General features: G+C 43.5%; 1 protein-coding gene across 1 annotated transcript; it reads right to left on the minus strand.

Annotated features, from left to right (window-relative positions):
* Positions 1-726: 726 nt before the first annotated feature.
* On the minus strand, positions 727-24,072 carry LOC116973763 (adhesion G-protein coupled receptor F1-like). Its single transcript, XM_033022072.1, has 7 exons — positions 23,937-24,072; positions 23,307-23,479; positions 21,106-21,279; positions 13,355-14,722; positions 10,490-10,531; positions 2,280-2,321; positions 727-861 (listed from the first exon to the last, which is right to left on the minus strand). The coding sequence occupies exons 1-7, from the start codon at positions 24,070-24,072 to the stop codon at positions 727-729; spliced, it is 2,070 nt and encodes a 689-aa protein (XP_032877963.1).
* Between the last annotated feature and the right edge of the window lie 482 nt (positions 24,073-24,554).

Below are 24,554 nucleotides of genomic sequence, written 5' to 3' on the forward strand. Positions count from 1 at the left end.
ATCCTTGAGGTTTATGTGGGGTTTGAGTTTGTTCCTGCTTTGAACAGCACACACAGTTCTGAACCACCTTGAGCCAGATGGCCCTTGACGTTTCAGAGCATTAAGCAACCATCACTTGTGCCTAAGATTGCACAGAAGTCTGATCGCTACAGTAAACTTGCATCACAACATATCCGGCCTTTTAAACCAAAGCGCGTGAGCTACCCCTTTACTCTTTATGCTCGAGGAAGCACCAGAGGGAACACTGATTGACATTAATGTGGTGGTGGTGTCTCTGACAATGTGATTAGGTTGATGGCTGAATAACTAGTCTAAAGGATCTGTCCCACTTTAGCGACTTTTTAGGCGAGTGCAGGAGACTCTGTGCTCGCCACATGGTCTCCACATGTTCGCTGGTGGTCTCTGGTGAGTCTCGTTCAAGGCTGAGAGGAGTTCCCGCATTCTGGGAACATGTTGAATAATTTTCTGCGACCAAACATTGGTCTTCATGGAGACAATCGATACTTTTGTAGTCATAGGTGCAGTGGTAGTGGGGTCGCCATGTCGTTGTAAGTAGTTGAGGCAGCCGTAAGTAGCTTTAGTTCATCTCCTTTGCTGACTGGGCATTTTCATTGGCTCATTGGGGTAAAAAAACATAAGCATGAGATTTCAGAACCAAGGAAAACCGACCGGTAATGTTAAATGCCCGCTAAACTTCACAGCTGTGTATCTCTGGCTTATTAAAAGTTATCTGGCTTCATCAAAGTGCCTCAACTCCTTCTTCACACACACGATATCATCACACTCACCTTTTATCTCAAAACTTTTGATATCCAGAGGTTCATTAAGAATGTGAATTTGATTGTGAAGTTGAACTGGTCGCTGCAGACTAAAACAAAAGAGATGAAAATTTAACACTCAGCAACTGGAACAATTTATCTCCCTCTTTACAATATATGAATTTGCCATGTTACATCAGTTGCAGGTCAATGAAATTTGGCCTCAGGGACTTCGCACATCACTATCGTGGAACTCATGTGAAAGGAAAAAAAACACAATCTTTTTTTTGTGATGCCTGCGCAGATGATCTCAATGCAGACTGTTTATGAGGAACTCCATAATGCAGGGATAGTGCCTATTTCTCGATTTTTTTTAAACCTTTAAAAATATCTAGAATGATTCAAAATCAACCAATCTGTGTCCTTCTTTGCTATTCAGTGGCATTTCTTACAACAGAAGTTCCCAATGGAAACCAGCAAATCAACCAGTCTGAAGAAGGGTTTCGGCCCGAAACGTTGCCTATTTCCTTCGCTCCATAGATGCTGCTGCACCCGCTGAGTTTCTCCAGCAATTTTGTGTACCTTCGATCTTCCAGCATCTGCAGTTCCCATTTGAACAATCAAATAAGAGCAGTAGATTTAGGATTATAGAATTATTGCAGTACAGATCAACAAATAGAGTCAGTACAACACCTTAGTAGATAAATTCCATATACTCTTTTTTCTTTTCCCTCCCCCCATAGCCCAGCTAATTATTTTCTGTTTAGTGTCTATCCATTTTCCCATTGTCATAGTTTAGAGAGGTTGTCAGAACCGATTTTCCAGGGTGTAATATCAAATATTACAGGGCATTGCATTAAAGTGAGTGGAGCAAAGTTTAAAGGAGATGTGTGGTTGGGGTGGGAGATTGCAACCTTCACCCTGGTCCATGGTCCACCCTGTTTTGACAAATGCAATCAACCTAGTGTGCACAATCAAATAAGCTCCAATAGAACAAGTTGCTGTACAACTTTAAGCTGTGCACGCCATACGCAAGAAGAAGACAAAGGGTGGTGAGTGCCTGGAACGTGCTGTCAGGCGTGGTGGTGGGGGTAGATACAATGGTGGCCCTTAAAAGACTTTTGGATGGATATGCAGGGAAAGGAGAGATATGGAATGTGTGCAGGCAGGTTTGATCTTAGCATCATGTTCGGCACAGGCATTGTGGTCTGAAGAATACTGTTCTTTGCTTCCTCTTGAAATATTTGATAGATTCTGTATTCTCCACTCTAAATGTATAGGAAGTAACTGCAGATGCTGGTTTAAACCAAAAATAGACACAAAAAGCTGGAGTAACTCAGCGGGACAGGCAGGATCTCTGGAGAGAAGGAATGGGTTACATTTCGGGTCGAGGCCCTTCTTCAGACTGAAGAATGTCCAGAACTGTTGTTTTAGACATTCTCATACCTAACAGAACAACAGACAAGGTGTCAAGGTGATGTGAAAAACATGAATTTGGATAAAATTATGAATATAATTTACCTTTTTGTCCATGATTATCCCCCAAATCAAAATAAAGAATCCCTGGCGAGAAAAAAGAAATATAAACTCAAACAAATACATAGAGTAGTGATTTATCACACAGAATTAAAATAATTGTACTGTTTCTTTAGTTTAAATAGTTTTTCTAGATCTGGACAATTTACAATTTTACCAAGCGAATTAACCTACTAACCTGAAGGTCTTTTGAGTGTAGCAGGAAACTGAAGCACCCAGAGAAAACCCAAGTTATCACAGGAAGAACATACAAACTCCTTACAGACAGCAACCATAGTCAGGATCGAACCCGGGTCTCTGACACTATAAGGCAGCTGCTCTACCACTGCCCCAATGTACTGCCATTAGTAGGCCAAATATGATGGGCCAAATGTTCAAGAAGGAACTGCAGATGCTGGAAGATCGAAGGTACACAAAATTGCTGGAGAAACTCAGCAGGTGCAGCAGCATCTATGGAGCAAAGAAAATAGGCGACGTTTCGGGCCGAAACCCTTCATCAGACTGATGGGGGGTGGGAGGGGAGAAGGAAGGAAAAAGGAGAGGAGGAGGAGCCTGAGGGCGGGGGGGATGGGAGGAGACAGCTCGAGGGTTAAGGAAGGGGAGGAGACAGCAAGGGCTAACAGAATTGGGAGACTCAGAACTGCTGTAGCTTTGGGAGCAACAACAACAGCAGCAGCAGGAGGAGATTAGCAAGAGATACGACTGATTGGCTCTAGCCCAAGTGGGAGGAGAGAAGTGAGTCAGTGCTGGGAAAACAGCTGAAAACTGAGGAATTTGGTTTGTAAATTGGTAAATCAGGCAATTTATCAGTCAATTTAAGTAAGACTGCTCTTAGGGAGCGGCAGTGAGTGAGCGGTCTTGTGAGGGAAGTGCCCTGTGAGTAAAGTGTGAGTCTTTGGCTCGAGAGTCTTCGGAGAGGAGGCTGAGGAGAGGAGACTACGCAAAACACTGCAGAGGGAGAGACGAAAGAAGGAGATGTCAGGCAAGCTGATTCAGTGTGATGCTTGCAGTATGTGGGAGGTCAAGGACACCGCTGGTGCCTCTGGCTGCTACAAATGCGAGAAGTGCATCCAGGTAGAGCTCCTGAAGGGCCGTGTTGGGGAACTGGAGAAGCAAGTGGATGACCTCCGGTTCGTCCGAGAAACGGAGTCGTTCCTCGACAAGTCCTACAGTACGATTGTTACACCTAAGGTACTGGAAGAGAGAAGGTGGGAGTCAGTGAGAACGGGAGGGAAGCATGGAATGCCAATGTCCCCGGGGGTTGTACCTCTTGTGAACAGGTTCACCCACTTAGAAGCTGTCGGGACAGAAGAGGTGTTTACACTGGGCGGCGGACTGGCTTGTGATGCGAATAGGGCTGTTGAGCCAAAACCAAAAAGGCCTAAGGCAGGCAACGCCATTGTAGTAGGAGACTCCATTGTGAGAGGTACGGACAGGGGTTTCTGCGGCAACAGACGGGATGCGAGAATGGTGTGCTGCCTTCCTGGTGCCAGGATCCAGGATGTCACGGACAGAGTGCAGAAAATCCTCAAGGGCGAAGGTGAACATCCGGAAGTGGTAGTGCATGTCGGCACAAACGATGTCGGAAAGAAGGGGATGAATATTCTGCAGCGTGACTTTAGAGAGCTGGGAAAAACGCTGAAAAGCAGGACCTCCAGGGTTGTTATCTCCGGTTTGCTTCCAGTTCCTCGTGCTGGCGAGAGCAGGAACAGGGAGATACGGGACCTGAACGTGTGGCTGAGGAACTGGTGCACGGGGCAGGGATTTAGATTCTTAGATCACTGGGATCTGTTTTGGGGTAAGGGGGAACTGTACAAAAGGGACGGATTGCATCTTAACAGGTGTGGGACCAGCATTCTGGCAGGCAGGTTTGCCACTGCTACACGGGTGGTTTTAAACTGAATAAGGGGGGTGGGGTGTCGAATGGGCTAGTGGAGGATGGAGTTAAAGGGAAAGGGTTTCTTAAATGTGTGAGCGTAGAGTCAGAGGGGTGTAAAATGAGGGTAGAAGCAATAGGTAGCAAGGTGAAAAGTAAAAGTGGCAGGACGGAAAATCCAGGGCAAAAATCAAAAAGGGCCACTTTTCAACAAAATTGTATAAGGGGTAAGAGTGTTGTAAAAACAAGCCTGAAGGCTTTGTGTCTCAATGCAAGGAGCATTCGTAATAAGGTGGATGAGTTGAATGTGCAGATAGCTATTAATGACTATGATATAGTTGGGATCACGGAGACATGGCTCCAGGGTGACCAAGGCTGGGAGCTGAACATCCAGGGATATTCAATATTCAGGAGGGATAGAGAGAAAGGAAAAGGAGGTGGGGTAGCGTTGCTGATTAGAGAGGAGATTAACGCAATGGAAAGGAAGGACATTAGTTTGCAGGATGTGGAATCGGTATGGGTAGAGCTGCGAAACACTAAGGGGCAGAAAACGCTGGTGGGTGTTGTGTACAAGCCACCTAACAGTAGTAGTGAAGTTGGAGATGGTATCAAACAGGAAATTAGAAATGCGTGCGACAAAGGCAAAACCGTTATAATGGGTGACTTCAATCTACATATAGATTGGGTGAATCAAATTGGCAGGGGTGCTGAGGAAGAGGATTTTTTGGAATGTATGCGGGATAGTTATCTAAATCAACATGTAGAGGAACCAACGAGAGAGCAGGCTATTTTAGACTGGGTATTAAGTAATGAGGAAGGGTTAGTTAGCAGTCTTGTTGTACGTGCCCCCTTGGGCAAGAGTGACCATAATATGGTTGAGTTCTTCATTAGGATGGAGAGTGACATTGTTAATTCAGAAACAATGGTTCTGAACTTAAAGAAAGGTAACTTTGAGGGTATGAGACGTGAATTGGCCAAGATTGACTGGCAATTAATTCTAAAAGGGTTGACGGTGGATATGCAATGGAAGGTATTTAAAGACTGCATGGATGAACTACAAAAACTGTTCATCCCAGTTTGGCAAAAGAATAAATCAGGGAAGGTAGTGCATCCGTGGATAACAAGGGAAATCAGGGATAGTATCAAAGCGAAGGATGATGCGTACAAATTAGCCAGAAAAAGCAGCATACCAGAGGACTGGGAGAAATTCAGAGACCAGCAGAGGAGGATAAAGGGCTTAATTAGGAAAGGAAAAATAGATTATGAAAGAAAACTGGCAGGGAACATAAAAACTGACTGCAAAAGTTTTTATAGATATGTGAAAAGAAAGAGATTAGTTAAAATAAATGTAGGTCCCTTGCAGTCAGAAACAGGTGAGTTGATCATGGGGAACAAGGATATGGCGGACCAATTGAATAACTACTTTGGTTCCGTCTTCACTAAGGAAGACATAAATAATCTGCCGGAAATAGCAGGGGACCGCGGGTCAAAGGAGTTGGAGGAATTGAGTGAAATCCAGGTTAGCCGGGAAGTGGTGTTGGGTAAATTAAATGGATTAAAGGCCGATAAATCCCCAGGGCCAGATAGGCTGCATCCCAGAGTACTTAAGGAAGTAGCTCCAGAAATAGTGGATGCATTAGTAATAATCTTTCAAAACTCTTTAGATTCTGGAGTAGTTCCTGAGGATTGGCGGGTAGCAAACGTAACCCCACTTTTTAAGAAGGGAGGGAGAGAGAAAACGGGGAATTACAGACCAGTTAGTCTAACATCGGCAGTGGGGAAACTGCTAGAGTCAGTTATTAAAGATGGGATAGCAGTACATTTGGAAAGTGGTGAAATCATTGGACAAAGTCAGCATGGATTTACAAAAGGTAAATCATGTCTGACGAATCTTATAGAATTTTTCGAGGATGTAACTAGTAGCGTGGATAGGGGAGAACCAGTGGAAGTGGTGTATCTGGACTTCCAGAAGGCTTTCGACAAGGTCCCACATAAGAGATTAGTTTACAAACTTAAAGCACACGGCATTGGGGGTTCAGTATTGATGTGGATAGAGAACTGGCTGGCAAACAGGAAGCAAAGAGTAGGAGTAAACGGGTCCTTTTCACAATGGCAGGCAGTGACTAGTGGGGTACCGCAAGGCTCAGTGCTGGGACCCCAGCTATTTACAATATATATTAATGATCTGGATGAGGGAATTGAAGGCAACATCTCCAAGTTTGCGGATGACACTAAGCTGGGGGGCAGTGTTAGCTGTGAGGAGGATGCTAGGAGACTGCAAGGTGACTTGGATAGGCTGGGTGAGTGGGCAAATGTTTGGCAGATGCAGTATAATGTGGATAAATGTGAGGTTATCCATTTTGGTGGCAAAAACAGGAAAGCAGACTATTATCTAAATGGTGGCCGACTAGGAAAAGGGGAGATGCAGCGAGACCTGGGTGTCATGGTACACCAGTCATTGAAAGTGGGCATGCAGGTGCAGCAGGCAGTGAAGAAAGCGAATGGTATGTTAGCTTTCATAGCAAAAGGATTTGAGTATAGGAGCAGGGAGGTTCTAATGCAGTTGTACAGGGTCTTGGTGAGACCACACCTGGAGTATTGCGTACAGTTTTGGTCTCCAAATCTGAGGAAGGACATTATTGCCATAGAGGGAGTGCAGAGAAGGTTCACCAGACTGATTCCTGGGATGTCAGGACTGTCTTATGAAGAAAGACTGGATAGACTTGGTTTATACTCTCTAGAATTTAGGAGATTGAGAGGGGATCTTATAGAAACTTACAAAATTCTTAAGGGGTTGGACAGGCTAGATGCAGGATGATTGCTCCCGATGTTGGGGAAGTCCAGGACAAGGGGTCACAGCTTAAGGATAAGGGGGAAAGCCTTTAAAACCGAGATGAGAAAAACTTTTTTCACACAGAGAGTGGTGAATCTCTGGAACTCCCTGCCACAAAGGGTAGTCGAGGCCAGTTCATTGGCTATATTTAAGAGGGAGTTAGATGTGGCCCTTGTGGCTAAGGGGATCAGAGGGTATGGAGAGAAGGCAGGTACGGGATACTGAGTTGGATGATCAGCCATGATCATATTGAATGGCGGTGCAGGCTCGAAGGGCCGAATGGCCTACTCCTGCACCTAATTTCTATGTTTCTATGTCTATGTTTCTAAGTCAACATTCATGCCATCAGGATGCAAGCTGCCCAGGCGGAATGATGGGCCAAATGACTTCTTTCTGTCCCACAATGATTCTACAATCCATAATTTGACCACTACCTGCACCCTCTCCTTCCCATTCACCACTTCACACCTACTTAAGGCAAGACTCCAGTATGAAAAGACTGGACCATTTCCCATGCCAACCAACACTTCACACCCACTCACCGCCTGACCTCTGTCTGCAAAGACTGGGCCCATCTGCACCCACCCCCCTCCAATCACCACTTCACACCCAATTACCCACACCCTCCTTGCTGAACAACATCACTTAATCAACAATAAAAATAAAGGTGGAGAGGCTTTTCAGAAGACAGCAAAGCTGGAAATTTGCAGGACCTGACAATGTTTCCCCCTCTACTCTCAAGCTCTGTGCCAAACAAATGTCTATACAGACATTTTTAACTAGTCCCTGCAAACATGTACTGTCCCTGCCTGCTTCAAAGTCTCCACTATTGTCCCTGTACCCCAAAAGGCAAGGATTACTTGTCTTAATGACTACAGGCCTGTAGCATTGACCTCTGTAGTCACGAAGACACTTGAAAGGCTTGTGCTGGCCAAGCTGAAAAATATCAGTTTGCATATTGGGCCAATAGATCTGTGGATGATGCAGTCAACCTGGGCCTGCACTTCATCCTACAGCACCTAGGCCGCCAGGGGACCTATGCGAGGATCCTGTTTGTTGATTTTAGCTCTGCATTCAACACCATTGTGCCAGAGCTACAACACTCCAAACGTTCCGAGTTGACTGTGCCTGAACCCCTCTGTCGGTGGATCCCCAACGTCATGACAGACAGGAAGCAGCATGTGAGGCTGGGAAAGCACATCTCTGACCCGCAAATCCTCAGCATAGGAGGACCGCAAGGCTGCGTACTCTCTCCTCTCCTCGCTCTACACCAATGACTGCACCACCACGGACACCTCTGACAAGCTTCTCAAGTTTGCGGACGACACGAACCTGATTGGACTGATCCAGGATGGGGAGGAATCTGCCTACAGACAGGAAGTGACACAGCTGGTATACTGGTGCCATCGCAACAACCTGGAGCTCAATGCTCTTAAGGCAGTGGAATTGATTGTAGACTTTAGGAGGGCTCCCCCTCCCCTCACCCCACTCACCATCAACAACACCGCAGTCACATCTGTGGAGTCTTTTAAGTCCCTGGGAACCATCATATCCAAGGACCTTAAGTGGGGGGCTACCATTAACTCCACAGTCAAAAAGGCACAAGAGGGGATGTACTTCCTACGACAGCTGAGGAAGCAAAATCTGCCACAGGCAATGATGGTCCAATTCTACACTGCCATCGTAGAGTCTGTTCTCACCTTCTCCATCATGGTCTGGTTTGGCTCAGCCACCAAGCACGACACCTGGAGACTGCAGCGAATCGTCCGATCAGCTGAGAAGGTTATTGGCTGCAACCTTCCCTCCATTAATGAACTGTATACTACAAGGGCCAGGATGCGAGCGGGCAAGATCATCTCTGACCCCTCTCACCCTGGCCACAAACTCTTTGAATCACTTCCCTCTGGAAGCTGACTCCGGACTGTCAAAGCTGCCATAACCAGACATAAAAACAGTTTTTATCCATGAGTAGTTGATCTGCTCAACAGCCAAAAATCTGTAACCGCCCTTTGATCTGGTATTTTGGTGGTTCACATGCTTGATCAATGGTGTTTTATCATTAATGTTTTATAATTATTAATGTTTAGTGTTCTCTGAGTCATTCGTAACTGTCATTGTATGTCATGTGGTTACTTGTGGGTGGAGTACCAAGGCAAAGACCTTGTATGTGAATACTTGGCCAATAAACTTACTTATTTATTTATTTACTTACATTAAACAAAAAATACAGCAAATACAATGGAAAGCCCACTTAACAGAAAGAAAGTTGCCCCTAATTTTCCCAAGCACAGAGAGTCAAAACAATCTTTTAACAATTAAATTCCTCCGCCTCCGCATCCTCCTTCCTCCTCCTCCTTCCTCCCTCCTCCTCCCTCCTCCCTCCTCCTCCCTCCTCCCCAATTACTTTCATTTAAGTACCTGTCCAATTCCCTCTTATTTAGGACATTTATCATCATAGTTGAGTACCTGCCGGGAAAATAACTGCTCCTTTCACTGTTTTATGTAATTGATTTTAAAAGATGCAGAGACACACATGGATGAAAATCAAACATTAACTTACCGACTTTTGTGAATAAGTTTGTGGTAAGAACCGTTGTGTTAAACATTCTTGTACCTAACAGAACGATTAGAATTAGAATTAGATTCCTTTATTGTCATTGTCAACGAAATTATGTTGCCTGCAGTCATACACAGAATCAATAATAACAAAACATACAATAAACACAAATTAAACATCCACCACAGTGAGTTCACCAAGCACATCCTCACTGTGATGGAGGCGAAGTCTTAGTCTCCGTCTCTTCCCTCCTTGTTCTCCCTCTGCGCTGAGGTGATTGATCCAGGCCGAAGATGCCGCCCTCCAGTCCAGCCGACCTCCGTGGTGATGTCGCCGCCACTGAAAGCCGGAACGCCGTCTCTGAGACGAGACGGCCTGCCACAGCATCAGCTCCGGGCAGCCGCCCCAGCTCCGGGTCCCGCAGTCTCCGCTCCGGGCCGCCGCCCCAGCTCCGGGTCCCGCAGTCTCAGCTCCGAGCCCCGCTGCATCAGCTCCAGGCTGCCGCCGAAAGCCAGAAAGCCGCACCCACAAGTCGGGCCACCGCTGCCTTAGCCCTGAAGATGGCCAGCCACTCATTGGTAAGTCCTGGCTGGCTCTGCCTCCGGAGCCTCGGGGTCGGTCGCAGGTTGGAGGCCGCCAGCTCCGCCATTAGGCCTCAGCGCAGACGGAGGCAGAGAAGGGGGATACGACACGAAAAAGTCGCATTCCCCCGAAGGAAGAGACAGAGAACATGTTTCACCCCCTCTAACACAACCCAACAAACTAAAACTTAACCAAAACAAGACAAAAAAAACAACAGAAAAAAGTAAAGACAGACGGACTGCAGGCGAGCCGCAGCTGTTAACAGCGCCACCACTTTCGGAGCAGAGCAGAAGTGTCAAGGTGATGTGAAAAACATGAATCCGGATAAAATGATGAATGTAGTTTACCTTTTTGTCCATGATTATCCCAAAAATCAAAATAAAGAATCCCTGGCAAGAAAAATAAATATAAACTCAAACAAATAAACAGACTGGTGATTTATCACACATCATTAAAATAATTGTACTGTTTCTTTAGTTGAAATAGTTTTCTAGATCTGGACATCATGATGGTATTGCTGAATGACCTTCTTAAACTTCTATGGCTCTGGTGAATGTACTTGTACGGTTGTTGGGTAGGGAATTTGAAGAGTTTGATTCAGCAGTGATGAAGGAATTGTGATTGTTTTCCAAGTCTGGATGACCTGTTGTTTTCCGAGGTAAATACTTGTAAGTAGTGGAGCCTCTAGTTAGAGTAACAAAGGCAAGGAACTGCAGTTCACCTTTTAAATGTGCACACCTCAGTCACAATATGCCAGAGGAATGAATGATCTGGCTGGACAATGATATGCCAAAGATGTGCTATGTCCTGTCAAACTTCTTGTGTGTTGTTGGAATTACACCCCAGTTTATAGTCGTAGACAAAGGATTGAGATTGGGTGGACATTAATCATGCTGTCCCTATACATCACTGAAAGGAGTTCCTCAGGACAAAGCATTGACTCATTCAAAGCAAGGTGCTTCATTCATGGAATTCCTTCCATCATAAGATCAGAAACGTGAACGTCCCATGTACAATCTCTCAGAAAATAATGATGTTGAATGCCAGCATGCAGCAAGGCTCAGACAACATTCAGGCAGGTCTTGACTGGAGGTAAATAAAGCTCTTGCCAGACTTTGACATCTCCAACAAAACTCTGACTGGGCATCTTTAATATTCAACAACATTATCAATGCATCAATAATAACCTGGTGTCATTATTGCCCAGACCTCAGTTAGTCAAGTCTACAATGGCTACTGGAGCAGGTCAGAGGCTGGGCATCCTGTAGCAAGTGACTCACTTCCTTCCATACCAATTGCTTCCCAATTTGTATTGTATTGTATTGTATTGTATTCAATTTATTGTCATTATCTCATATTATAGACAACAAAATGAATTTTCCTTACAGTCAAGTATCATAAAAAATAAATAGTTTTTCATTTCTTTTCTTTTTTTTTAAAAATAAATAAATCAAATCAAATGAAAAATAAATAAAAAATAAAAATTCTACAGGGTACGTCAGGAGTACGAAGACCTTCTGCTTGCCAGGGTGATTGCAAGTCCAAAACCTCTCAGAAAACATGACACCATATGATGCTAAATTCCTTGCTCGATTTAGCTTTGATATTTACCCTAAATATTCCTGCACTGATGTACCAGTTTGCAATGTTTAAAATGTACAAAATGGACTGCAGTTACATATCTCGCCTACTTTGATTGTACCTCCCAGCTTGCATGGGCTCCTTCAATGCCAGAAAGAAATGTGACTATCACCTGAAAGAATGGTTTACGAAGTTAGTTCACTGCCACTTTCTCAGAGTGTCCTAAGATTCCCAGTCTTATGTCTTTCTCCACAGTAAAAACAGTGGAGAAATACTCATTAAACATCTTGTTCATCTCCTGAGATCCCTCACTTAGATGACCACTTTGCTTTCTGACGGGCCCTATTCTCTTTCCCTTCATGTACTTATAAAATCTCATTTGATTCTCTTTAATCATTTCTGCCAGAGGTATCTCTTGTCCCCTTTTTACCCTCCTGGTTTACTTATTGAGTATGCTCTTCAGTCCCCTCTAGGGATGCACTTGATTCCAGGTGCGTATACCTGGCTCATGCCTCCTTCTTCTAGACGAGAGCTTTAACTTCTCTCATCATCCCGGCTTCCTTCCTTCCACCTGCCATATCTTTCACTTTAACAGGAATATACATGTTATGAACGCTCACTGTCAAGCTTTTTAAAGCATTCCACTTTCCGAATGTATCTTTGCCAGCAAAAAAACCTACTCCAATCAAATTTTGAAAGTTCCTGTCTGATACCTTCAAAGTTTACCTTACCCCAATTCAGAATTTTAACTTGTGGACCAGCCCTGTCCTTATCCATGACTATTTTAAAGCTAATAGAACTGTAGTCACTGATCGTAAAAGTCTCACGCACCAGCACTTCTGTCATTTGCCCTTCCCAGTTTCCGAAGAGCATGTCAAGCATTGCCCTCTCTCTTCTAGGCCCCTCTACATATTGGCGAAGGAAACTTTCCTGCACACATTTGGCAAATTACACCCCATCTATGATGTTCACACTGTTGCAGTCCCAGTCTATATTTGGAAAGTTAAAATGCCAAACTATGACAACATATTTAGTCTTGCAACTGTCCACAATGCTCGGCATATTAATTACTTTAATTCCATTGTCTATTTGAAGGCCTAAAGTACACTTCCATCAAGGTGATCACCCTCTTTTTTTATTTCTCAGCTCCACCCATTTGTGCTTCACTGAACAAACCATCAGTAATGTCATCTCAGATCTAACCAAGAGCCCAAATGGTCAGAGCATTCGTTTTATGGAGTGCTTTCCTGAGTAAACAATATCACATGCCCCAGCGTGAGTATCTTCGGCAGGTGCTAGCTTTGCTCCCTGAACTACATTGCAAAATTAGCCGTTGCTTATTTATTTGATAATTCCACACTGAGGCATAGGATTATAACATGCTAAACAGCCATCACGTCTGCCCATTCACACCCATCCTACATTCATCCATCCCAATATTTATTCCCCCAACATTCTCATCAACCCACTGATGCTACTACTCACTTTCACATAGGGGGTAAAGTATAGCGGCCAATTAACCTACCTTGTAATATTTCATGTCTGAGCAGCATGTTCAGTGTATTTTTCATAAATCTGACCAACTACAATTTAAAAAATGTACAAGTATAGCGGCATTAAATAATACATACCTGAAACTCATCGACAATTTCAAATATAGTTACGATGATTTCTTTCGACATATATTTATATTCAGTACTTGCAATCAGAAATATTAATCCAAAGAACAAGTGGAGACCCAGGAGCGGAGTTAGAATGATAATGCATCTCAAAATCTGTTTGACTGGATTGTTATCACTTTGATGACTCCTAAATTTCTCCCCAATTGCTGGGCACCGTACCTTAACGATGGCAAAGAACGTAATGAAGAAATTAATTCCAATGATGATCAGTGACACAAAACAAAATGAATAGTCACTTTCCACCAAATTAATCGAGCAAATCTTCTTTTCAAAATAATGGTCCTTGAAGAGGCCTTTCACAAACACACCAATAACAATTAATAATGGACAGATGTAGCCCAATATGAATGAGATGAGCATCATTGTTGATCTCCTGTAATGTCTGAGAAGAAAAACTAAATGGTAAAGAATTTGGAGGCCCAGCGTGAACATCCAAAAAAATAAGGCAAGCAAGAAGAAGTGAGCTAAAAAAATGACCGCTTTACAACTTATGTCCTTTGGCTTCAGAAAATAGCAGATCAAGAACAATGTATTCATTATCAGTAGAGTGAGCACAATATTCAGAAGTGCAAGATGACGGGCAAGTGAGGTATTATTTTTGGTGAGGTTCTTCCATACAATTGCTTCTATAATAATGCCAATTATCAAACTGACCTGACTTGTGCCAAGTACAATATTCTTTAACATCAACAACCATGGGGGTACCTCAAAGTCTGTTATCGGCAACATCAATAGAGAAAAGGATGTCAGATGGTTACACCGGCATATAATGTTGCTTCCATTTATTTCATGTTTGCACCCTTCTTTATCCCAACTTCCATTCTTGAGATTCCAAAATACACATTGTGCACTTGCTGGTGCAAGTGTGGAATCTAGTGGCATGAAATGCATCGCAATGTCAATTGACTTGAGTTTTGCTGTTGTTGCTACAACAAGACCATTCAATTTGTAATTACTTGTAGGTGGTGGGTTGAGGATATCATTCACTGTTAGAAATGCAATGCTCATAATAAGACTGCCGTTGGTCAATGCCGCCAACTCGGTCTGATGAATGGAAACACTATTTGTTACTGATCTATTATTTATCCTATTACTGAAATCTACTTGATAATCTTTGCCAGGCTCAACCTTCATCCCCTTTAGTTGAATATTTGGTTTAATGATGTTGAAAGTTTGATTAGGTGGATTTAATAATCTGGTAAAGTCTTCCACTGACTTTAATAATTGAGAGCTGGATGTTTTGTTTTCAATCTTCACTGAGGTCCAGGCAGACTCTACCCTTACATCGACCAGCGAATCCACTATGGAAAGGAAACCCTGGAAATATAAGACAAAGTTTGAAGAGGTGAATCATCGGACCATATTCTAATTGGAACAAACTAGAAACATGTTGAGAAAGACAATTAACAAAACAGCTCACAATCACTTTGTTGGCTGAATGATTCAAGAGCTTAGATAGGGTGGAATTTGTCAGATGTGTTTAGGAAGCCTTCCTCAGGCAAAATGTAGAGGGCCCTACAAAGGAGAGGGGAGAGCTTGAACTACTCTTATGAAATTGGGAAGGGCAAGTGACTGAAGTGTCCATGATCAAGCCTTTTGGCACCAGCAACCACTGTTCTATCAGCTTGAAAGTAGTTATGGATAAGGACAAATTTAGTTCACCAGTTAAAGTTCTAAATTGAGACAAGGCGACTTTGATGGCATTAGACCAGAACTAGTAAAAAGTTGATTGGAGTAGGTTGTTTGCAAGCAAAAAGACATCCGGAAAGAGAGTTACTTTCAAAGTTGTGATGCGAGAATTCAAGGTGTGCATGTTGCTGTTAGAGTGAAAGGCAAAGAAGGTACATGCAGGAAACCCTAGATAACGAGAGAAATTGAGTCTTAGCCTGTCCAACCTTTCTCTTTAGCTCAAGTCTTCGACACCTGGCAATATCCTTGTACATCTTGGAGCCTTGCTCATGGTCACAGAAGAACTTGTTTGCACCCCTAACTAAAGAGTCCCTTATGGCTCGTCTAGATTTTGTCCTGACCTGCTTTATAGCAGAGCAAATCATGGTGACCCTGATCTGGCTGCTGCTGCTATTTTCCCATGAGAGACTATCACCCTGCAACAGTATCCTAACTGATATACTTGTTTGTGAGGGGTACAGCCACAGGAAACTCCTGCACCACCTGCCTGCTTACTCTGGCAGTTCCCACCTACCTGACTGAACCTTAGGTGTGACCACAACCCTGAAGCTAATATCTTTGAAACTATCTGCCTCCTACATAGACAATAGGTGCAGGAGTAGGCCATCCGGCACTTCGAGCCAGCGCCACCATTCAATATGATCATGGCTGATCATCCCCAATCAGTACCCCGTTCCTGCCTTCTCCCCATATCCCCTGACCGCTATCTTTAAGAGCTCTATCCAACTCTCTCTTGAAAGTATTCAGAGAATTGACATCCACCACCCTCTGAGGCAGAGAATTCCACAGATTCACAACCCTCTGTGTGAAAAAGATTTTCCTCATCTCCGTTCTAAATGGCTTACCCCTTATTCTTAAACTGTGGCCCCTAGTTCTGGACTTCCCTAACATCGGGAACATGTTTCCTGCCTCTAACATGTCCAAACCCTTAATAACCTTATATGTTTCAATAAGATGCCCTCTCATCCTTCTAAATTCCAGAATAAACAAGCCCAGCCGCTCCATTCTATCAACATATGACAGTCCTGTCATCCCAGGAATTAAACTCGTGAACCTCCGCTGCACTCCCTCAATAGCAAGAATGTACTTCCTCAAATTTGGAGACCAAAACTGGACACAATATTCCAGGTGTGGTCTCACTAAGGCCCTATATGACTGCAGAATTACCTCTTTGCTCCTATACTCACTCAACTCCTCTTGTTATGGCCAACATGCAATTTGCTTTCTTCATTGCCTGCTGTACCTGCATGCTTACTTTCAGTGACTGATGAACAAAGACCCCCAGATCTCGTTGTACTTCCCCTTTTCCCAACTTGACACCATTCAGATAATAATCTCACTTCCTGTTTAGCCTCCAAAGTGGATAACCTCACATCTGCCCACTCACCCTACTCACACACCCTACCCACCGATAGGTACTTCGGATCTGTCTTCACTAAGGAAGACACAAACAATCTCCCAGAAGTACTGGACGACAGAGGATCTAGGGGTAGAGGAACTGAAATAAATTTTCATTAGGCGAGAAATAGCATTGGGTAGGCTAATGGGACTGAAGGGTGAGAAATCCCCTGGGCATGATGGTCTGCATCCCAGGGTCCTCAGGAAGGGGACTCTGGAAATAGTGGACGCATTGGTGATCATTTTCCAATGTTCAATAGATTCAGGATCAGTTCCTGTGGATTGGAGGATAGGTAATGTTATCACACTTTTGAAGAAAGGAGCGAGAGAGAAAACGGGGAATTACAGACCAGTTAGCCTGACTTTGGTGGTGGGAAAGTTGCTCGAGTCAATTATTAAAGAGGTAACAATGGGGCATTTGGATAGCAGTAAAAGGATGAGTCCAAGTCAACATGGATTTATGAAAGGGAAATCATGCTTGACTAATCTTCTGGAATGTTTTGAGGATGTGACAAGTAAAATGGATGAAGGGGTGCCAGTGGATGTAGTGTATCTAGACTTTCAGAAAGCCTTTGACAAGGTCCCGCACGGGAGACTGGTGACTAAAATTAGAGCACATGGTATTGGGGGTAGGGTGTTGGCATGGATAGAAAATTGGTTGGCAGACCGGAAGCAAAGAGTAGGAGCGGGTCCTTTTCAGAATGGCAGACAGTGGCGAGTGGAGTGCCACGAGGCTCGGTGTTGGGGCGGCAACTATTTACCACATATATTAATGATTTGGAAGAGGGAATTAGGAGCAACACTAGCAAGTTTGCGGATGACACAGAGCTGGGTGGCAGTGTGAACTGTGAAGAGGATGTTAGGAGGTTGCAGGGTGACCAGGACAGGTTGAGTGAGTGGACAGGTTGAGTGAGTGGACAGGTTGAGTGAGTGGGCAGATGCGAGGCAAATGCAGTATAATATAGTTAAATGTGAGGTTATCCACTTTGGTGGGGGTGGGCGGGGGGGGGGGGGGTGCAGCGAGACCTGAGCTTTCTTGCACACCGGTCACTGAAAGTTGGCTTGCATGTACAGCAGGCAGTGAAGAAAGCTAATGGAATATTGGCCTTCATAACAAGAGGATTTCAATATAGGAGTAAAGAGGTTCTTCTGCAGTTGTATAGGGCTCTGGTGAGACCACATCTGGAGTATTGTGTACAGTTTTGGTCTCCTAATTTGAGGAAGGACATCCTTGTGATTGAGGAAGTGCAGCGTAGGTTCACAAGATTGATCCCTGGGATGGCGAGACTGTCATATGAGGAAAAATTGAAAAGACTAGGCTTGTATTCATTGGAGTTTAGAAGGATGAGGGGGTTCTTATAGAAACAGATAAAATTATAAAAGGACTGGACAAGCTAGATGCAGAAAAATTTTTCCCAAGTTGGGCGAGTCCAGAACCAGGGGCCACAGTTTTAGAATAAAGGGGAGGCCATTTAAGACTGAGGGGAGAAAAAAACATTTTCACCCAGAGAGTTGTGAATTTGTGGAATTCACTGCCACAGAGGGCAGTGGAGGCCAAATCACTGGATGGATTTAAGAGAGAGTTAGATAGACCTCTAGGGGCTAGTGGAATCAAGGGATATGGGGAGAAGGCAGGCACGGGTTATTGATTGGGGACGATCAGCCATGATCGCAATGAATGGCAGTGCTGGCTCGAAGGGCCGAATGGCCTCCACCTGCACCTATTTTCTAACATGGGACCCAACGGGTCCCACTTAGTCTAGTTGCTGTTAAAATTTAAATTTAAATTTTTTTAAAATTAAAAACCTATATTAAGTTCTTTTTTATTTCCATTTTAATAGATTTTACGTGTTCTAAATAACAGTTTTGCTGTTTGTCAATAGAGGTGTGTTGCATAGACACATATAAAATCATAAAAGGACTGGACAAGCTAGATGCAGGAAAAATGTTCCCAATGTTGGGCGAGTCCAGAGCCAGGGGCCACAGTCTTAGAATAAAGGGGTGGTCATTTAGGACAGAGGTCATTTAAGACTGCACAACACTATATCCAGAATTGCTTTCTCCCTGGTAGGCTCCGGTTCAAGCTGCTCTAAGAATCCACCATGGAGGCACTCCACAAACTCTCTTTCTTGGGGTCCAATACCAACCTGATTTTCCCAGTCTACCTGCATGTTGAAATCCTCCAAAACCTCCATAATCTATCGAGATGAGAAGAACTTTTTTCACACAGAGAGTGGTGAATCTCTGGAACTCTCTGCCACAGAGGGTAGTCGAGGCCAGTTCATTGGCTATATTTATGAGGGAGTTAGATGTGGCCCTTGTGGGTAAGGGGATCAGGGGGTATGGAGAGAAGGCAGGTAAGGGATACTGAGTTGGATGATCAGCCATGATCATATTGAATGGCGGTGCAGGCTCGAAGGGCCTACTCCTGCACCTAATTTCTATGTTCTATGTTCTATAACAACCGTAGCATTACTGTAACGGGTATAGCTTGGACCCAATAGCAGCACAGAATCAGGCAGGTCTAGTTGGTAATGAACTTTATTACAATACTGTAACAGAGTAGTAACACAGGAATGGGTACACCGTACTCACACAGAGGCTCAGGATTGAGCGAGGGTTCCGAAGAGGGGCAGGCAGGTTCGAATCCATGTAGGCAGTCGGGAAATCGCTGGAGAGTCTTGCATGAATGCTGAGAACAATCTGGCATTGTGTGAACGGTGAGGAGAGTCTATATACCGGGTTAATTGGTGATCAGAGGCAACTGAGTGCAACAGGTGAGGAGAGTTGGGCTAATGAGAGGGGAGTGGCAGGCAGGTGAGGAGAAGGAGGGACCGGTGGAAAAGTACTGGGAGGTGAAGTGGATGAGAATGAGAAGAGGGCAGACTGTGACAATTACGACATGCGACATGCCAATTTTAACTCTTGATTCAACTTGCACCCTATATCCAGGCTACTGTTCGGGGGCCTGTAGATAACTCACATTAGGGTCTTTTAACCCTTACAATTCCTCAGTTCTATCCATACTAAATCTCCTGATTCTATGTCACCCCTCACAATGGACTGAATTTCATTCCTCACCAACAAAGCTAACCCACCCCCTCTTCCCACCTGTCTGTCTTTTCTATAGGACACATACCCTTGAATATTCAATTTCCAGCCATGGCCCTCTTGCAGCCATGTCTCTGTAATTCCCACAACATCAAACTTGCCAATTTCTAACTGAGCCTCAAGCTCATCCACTTTATTTCTTATACTTCCTTCATTCATATACAACACTTTAACTTCGGTATTCACTCCATATTTATAATCCCAATTTGTCAACCCCTCCCCCCACTATTTAGTTTAAACCCACATGTGTAGCACTAGCAAACCTGCCTGCAGAACGTTGGTCCCCCTCCAGTTAAGGTGCAACCCGTCCCTTTTGTACAGGTCATCCCTATTCCAGAAGAGATCCCAGTGGTCTATAAATCTTAATCCTTGCTCCCTGCACCAGCCCCCCAGCCACACATTCAGATCCCCTATCTCCCTATTCCTGCCCTCACCAGCATGAGGTACTGGAAGCAATCCGGAGATAACCACCCTAGAAGTCCTGTCAATCACGCCAGTCAATAGACAATAGACAATAGGTGCAGGAGTAGGCCATTCAGCCCTTCGAGCCAGCACCGCCATTTAATGTGATCATGGCTGATCATCCCCAATCAGTACCCTGTTCCTGCCTTCTCCCCATATCCCCTGACTGCTATTTTTAAGAGCCCTATCTAGCTCTCTCTTGAAAACATCCAGAGAACCCACCTCCACTGCCCTCTGAGGCAGAGAATTCCACAGACTCACCACTCTCTGTGAGAAAAAGTCATTCCTCGTCTCCGTTCTAAATGGCTTACTCCTTATTCTTAAACTGTGGCCCCTGGTTCTGGACTCCCCCAATATCGGGAACATGTTTCCTGCCTCTAGCGTGTCCAAACCCTTAACAATCTTATATGTTTCAATGAGATATCCTCTCATCCTTCTAAACTCCAGAGTGTACGAGCCCAGCTGCTCCATTCTCTCAGCATATGACAGTCCCGCCATCCCGGACAATAGAAACACAGTCGAGTCTTAGCACTAGGATTGGAGCCGACATGTCCGCCGCTCGGACTGCAAGTGTCGTCTGCCCCGACAGCTCCCAAAAGGTTGTTTTCATTTGGCACAGCCACTGGGGACTCCTGCACTCCACGGTTATGCTGGAGTAACTCAACAGGACAGGTAGCATCTCTGGAGAGAAGGAATGGGTGACGTTTCGAGTCGAGACCCTTCTTCAGACCCGACGTCTCAACCCGAAACGTCACCCATTTCTTCTCTCCAGAGATGCTGCCTGACCCACTGAGTTACTCCAGCATTTTGCGTCTATCTTCGGCTTAAACCAGCATCTGCAGTTCCTTCCCACACATACAGCTGGACACAGTTATCTTTTACAAAGATAAGGTTGGTTTATGTATTCTTTGTATGGAAATCTTGGACACTGTGCACTTGTTGCCACCTGTCAATTGTTAGTTTTTTTAGCAGTAATAAATAGAAATGTTGAACACACTTTGATATTTGAACTCTTAATTTATATCATGCTTAATTCTTACCTCCACAACAACCAGTTCCAGAGATACATTTGAGACTGTTGAAAAGGCGTGGAGGATATTAAGTGAGGCTTGCAGGTTACCAGGTGTTGTGTTATTCTGGCTTTTTGAAATGTTGTCTAACTTTCCAACCAGTTGGGGAAGTTGCTTAGCTAATTCAGTTGAGTTCTTGGTGATCTAGAGTACAAAGGACGAACATTCAGAAGGAACACAATATCATATTATGGTGTACATTGGTAAAAAAAAACATATTTAATTGTAGTGTCAATACTTGCAGCTCATAAACTCATGCAGATGACGTAAGAGTGGGACATTGTATTGGTTTATGAGATGCATAAAGTGAGCGGAAAATACTGCAGGCAAGTGGTGAAGTCAAAAATATACTGGGCTACAAATGACTGGAGTGAAAAGATTAAGACATTTCGGAGGTGCAGATGCTGGATTCTTGAGTAAGATGCAAAGTGCTGGCAGAACTCAACGGGCTGGGACTCTTTTTCAGATTGTCCATTCCCTCCTACAGATGTTGCCTGGCCTGTTGAATTCCTCCAAAACTGTGTTTTGCATTAGGAAGACTTGTTACAGTTCAATAGTCTTCGATTGATTAGCTCAATCTACTGTCTGCTGTTTTAATTTTAGTATCCATGGAAGGATGTACTTGCCTTGGCATCAGTGTTAAGTGGTATGATTCATGGGATGAGGAGATGGGCCTGTGATGTCAGATTGAGTAAAACAGACCGACTATAGATTAGAAAATTAAGAGATGATTTTATTAAGTCATACAAAATGGTGGGAGATTGATAAGCTGGATGCTACTCTGGAAATGATTTCATAGATCTTTGCTATAACTTCTCTACATCCTTTCCAAATTACAGAAATCAGAGATATATATTGTATTGGGCTCACTGAACTACGACATAAATTTCTTAAATCAAATACTATAAACTCTGAGGATGTTTAGACTCCCTGTCCATGAGGATTATTGACAGAAAACCTGCATTTAGTAAGTCTCTGGCTTCTGCTCAGCTAAGTAGGTGAAAGTTGGCAGTTGTATGTACAAGATATGACTCAGAAAATGATAGTAACATTACAGGATAGAAGAGGGTCATTCTGCCTAATTAGTTTGTGTTGGATCATTTTACAGCAATCTAGAATTTCCCATTTCATCTTTCTCCGTTGCTATGCAATTTTTTACCTTCAAATATTTATTCAATTGTAATTCATTGCCACCGACGTCGGTGGACACCAAGAAACTGGATGTTTTTAAGGCGGAGATTGATAGCTCCTTGATTAGTAAGGGCATCAAAGTTTACTGCAAGGAGGCGGGAGAATGGGGTTGAGGGGGAAAATAATCAGCCATGATTGAATGGATTAGACTCAATGGGCCGAATGGCCTAATTCTGTTCTTTGCATTCTTATTTAACCCATCCCACTCCGAAGGTGAGAAAATATTTTGTCACGATATACAAAATCTTGAGACCATTAGTTAAAGTAAATAAAAATAAACTATTCACAAAGAAGAGGAGTCAAGGGGCCGCAGACACACAATAGAAACACAATATAAGGACACATAAAATAGTTGCAGGAATGGTCACTATATGATTTTCAGATGAGAGGAACAACAGTGTATGCAGTGTGCCAGAGACTGAGTAAAATGGGCCTGCTGGAGTTTAGAAATTTGAGAGAAAATCATATTTTGAAAACTTCAAACAAATCACTTTTTAACTGTTTAACGTCCAGGAAATGCAATTGTACATTCTGTAATTGTCTTTGTAATTTAATCTTTGGTTCGTGCTTCAACCCAATAAATTAATATACCATTTCTCCACAGGTAATAGACTCTTTTTAAGTCATGATGCTCAAAACTGATCCATCAGCACTTTGTATGTACACCTTTAGTAAAGTCACATGAACAAAATGGCAACACCTGCTGAAACCTTGAGCAAAAAACAATGTTGTGATGGAATTTTGTGAGTCCATAGACAGATGACTTTTCTGAAGAAGGGTCCCAACGTGAAACATCATCAGTCCATTTAACTCCACAGATGCTGCCTGACCTGCGAAGTTCCTCCAGCACTTTGTTTTGTGCACTGGCTAAATGGTAGCTGTTCCTGAGAAGTTGTCGCCTAAGTAAAAATCCTGCTGCACTGATGTTAATTATTTATTATGTAATGCTGGTGAAATAAATTATGTATAAAATTTGGTACCTGCAGAATTTCATTGATTTCATTTGAAACACAGAAGTCTTCCTCTTCTCCATAGTTTCCATCTGTAGAACATCTTTTTATTTTCTGTCCAGTCATACCATTTGTGCAATTTATTCTTGCATCCTCATTAGCCTTAGATATTCCATAGCTGGGATCCATACAGAAGCGTCCAACTAGTTAAAGAAAACAGTTGTCATACAATAACTTGCAGAATGTTAAATGATAAACAGAAATGCTGCTTCCAAGGTATTAGCACAAGGTATGGAGACATTTTAGGAGTATAGTTTTGACACAAAGACATCAGAATCATGCTTTAAAAGCCCTGAAAATCTTGATTGGCCAATTTAGCTACATAACATCATAAAGGAGCAGATTTTCTGTTATCTAAATACAGGCTTTGGAGAGTAATGGTCCATGGGCACATCCTAAATTAGACACATCTAGTTAAACTCCAGTTTCTCATCACTCCTAGTTCCTTTTCCACTTCCTTTCAGGGAACCTGTTCAACTTTTCAAGACCTCACAGGTAGGATGCAGGGTTTGGATCTCGCAGGTTATGTGCCGAAACACAGAAATCCTTTAAGCAGAAATAATTTGTGGGGATATTTCTTTGAAGAACAAAGTTCTGCACATCGGCCTCGAGTGGAGAAAAACCACAAGATGCACATGCACCAGGCTGCTAACTTTAGCTGGAATTTTGCTTCTTGACAAAGGCTTCTGTTGCTTGGCCAGGCCGCCCCTGCAATGTCACCACGACAACAGGCCATTATGTCAGCTGCACGTAAAACAACTTGGACTTTGCAAATGGTGCCAAATCCTGATGATTCTTGTGTATTGTCTCAGTGGACTATTTCTATACACTTTGTACTTAATCTAAGATTGGGCTTGTGTATAATAATACTTTACAGAACTGTATTCAAAAAAACAATTCCACCGTACCTCAGTACATGTGACTATAAAGAACTATTGAACCATAGTTTAGATTAGTTTTGAGGAGTAGCGCGGAAACAGGCCCATCGGCCCACCGAGCCCGCATCGACCAGCGATCTTCATGCACTTATTCTATCCTACACACACTAGGGATAATTTACATTTATACCAAACCAATTAACCTACAAACCTGGTAGACTAAAATGTTGGAGTTTCTCCAGCAATTTTGTCTACCTTCGATTTTCCAGCATCTGCAGTTGCTTCTTAAACCTACAAAGTTGTACTTCATTGGAGTGTGGGAGGAAACCAAAGATCTCAG

Source organism: Amblyraja radiata, chromosome 5 (assembly GCF_010909765.2).
Source record: "Amblyraja radiata isolate CabotCenter1 chromosome 5, sAmbRad1.1.pri, whole genome shotgun sequence".
NCBI lineage: Eukaryota > Metazoa > Chordata > Chondrichthyes > Rajiformes > Rajidae > Amblyraja > Amblyraja radiata.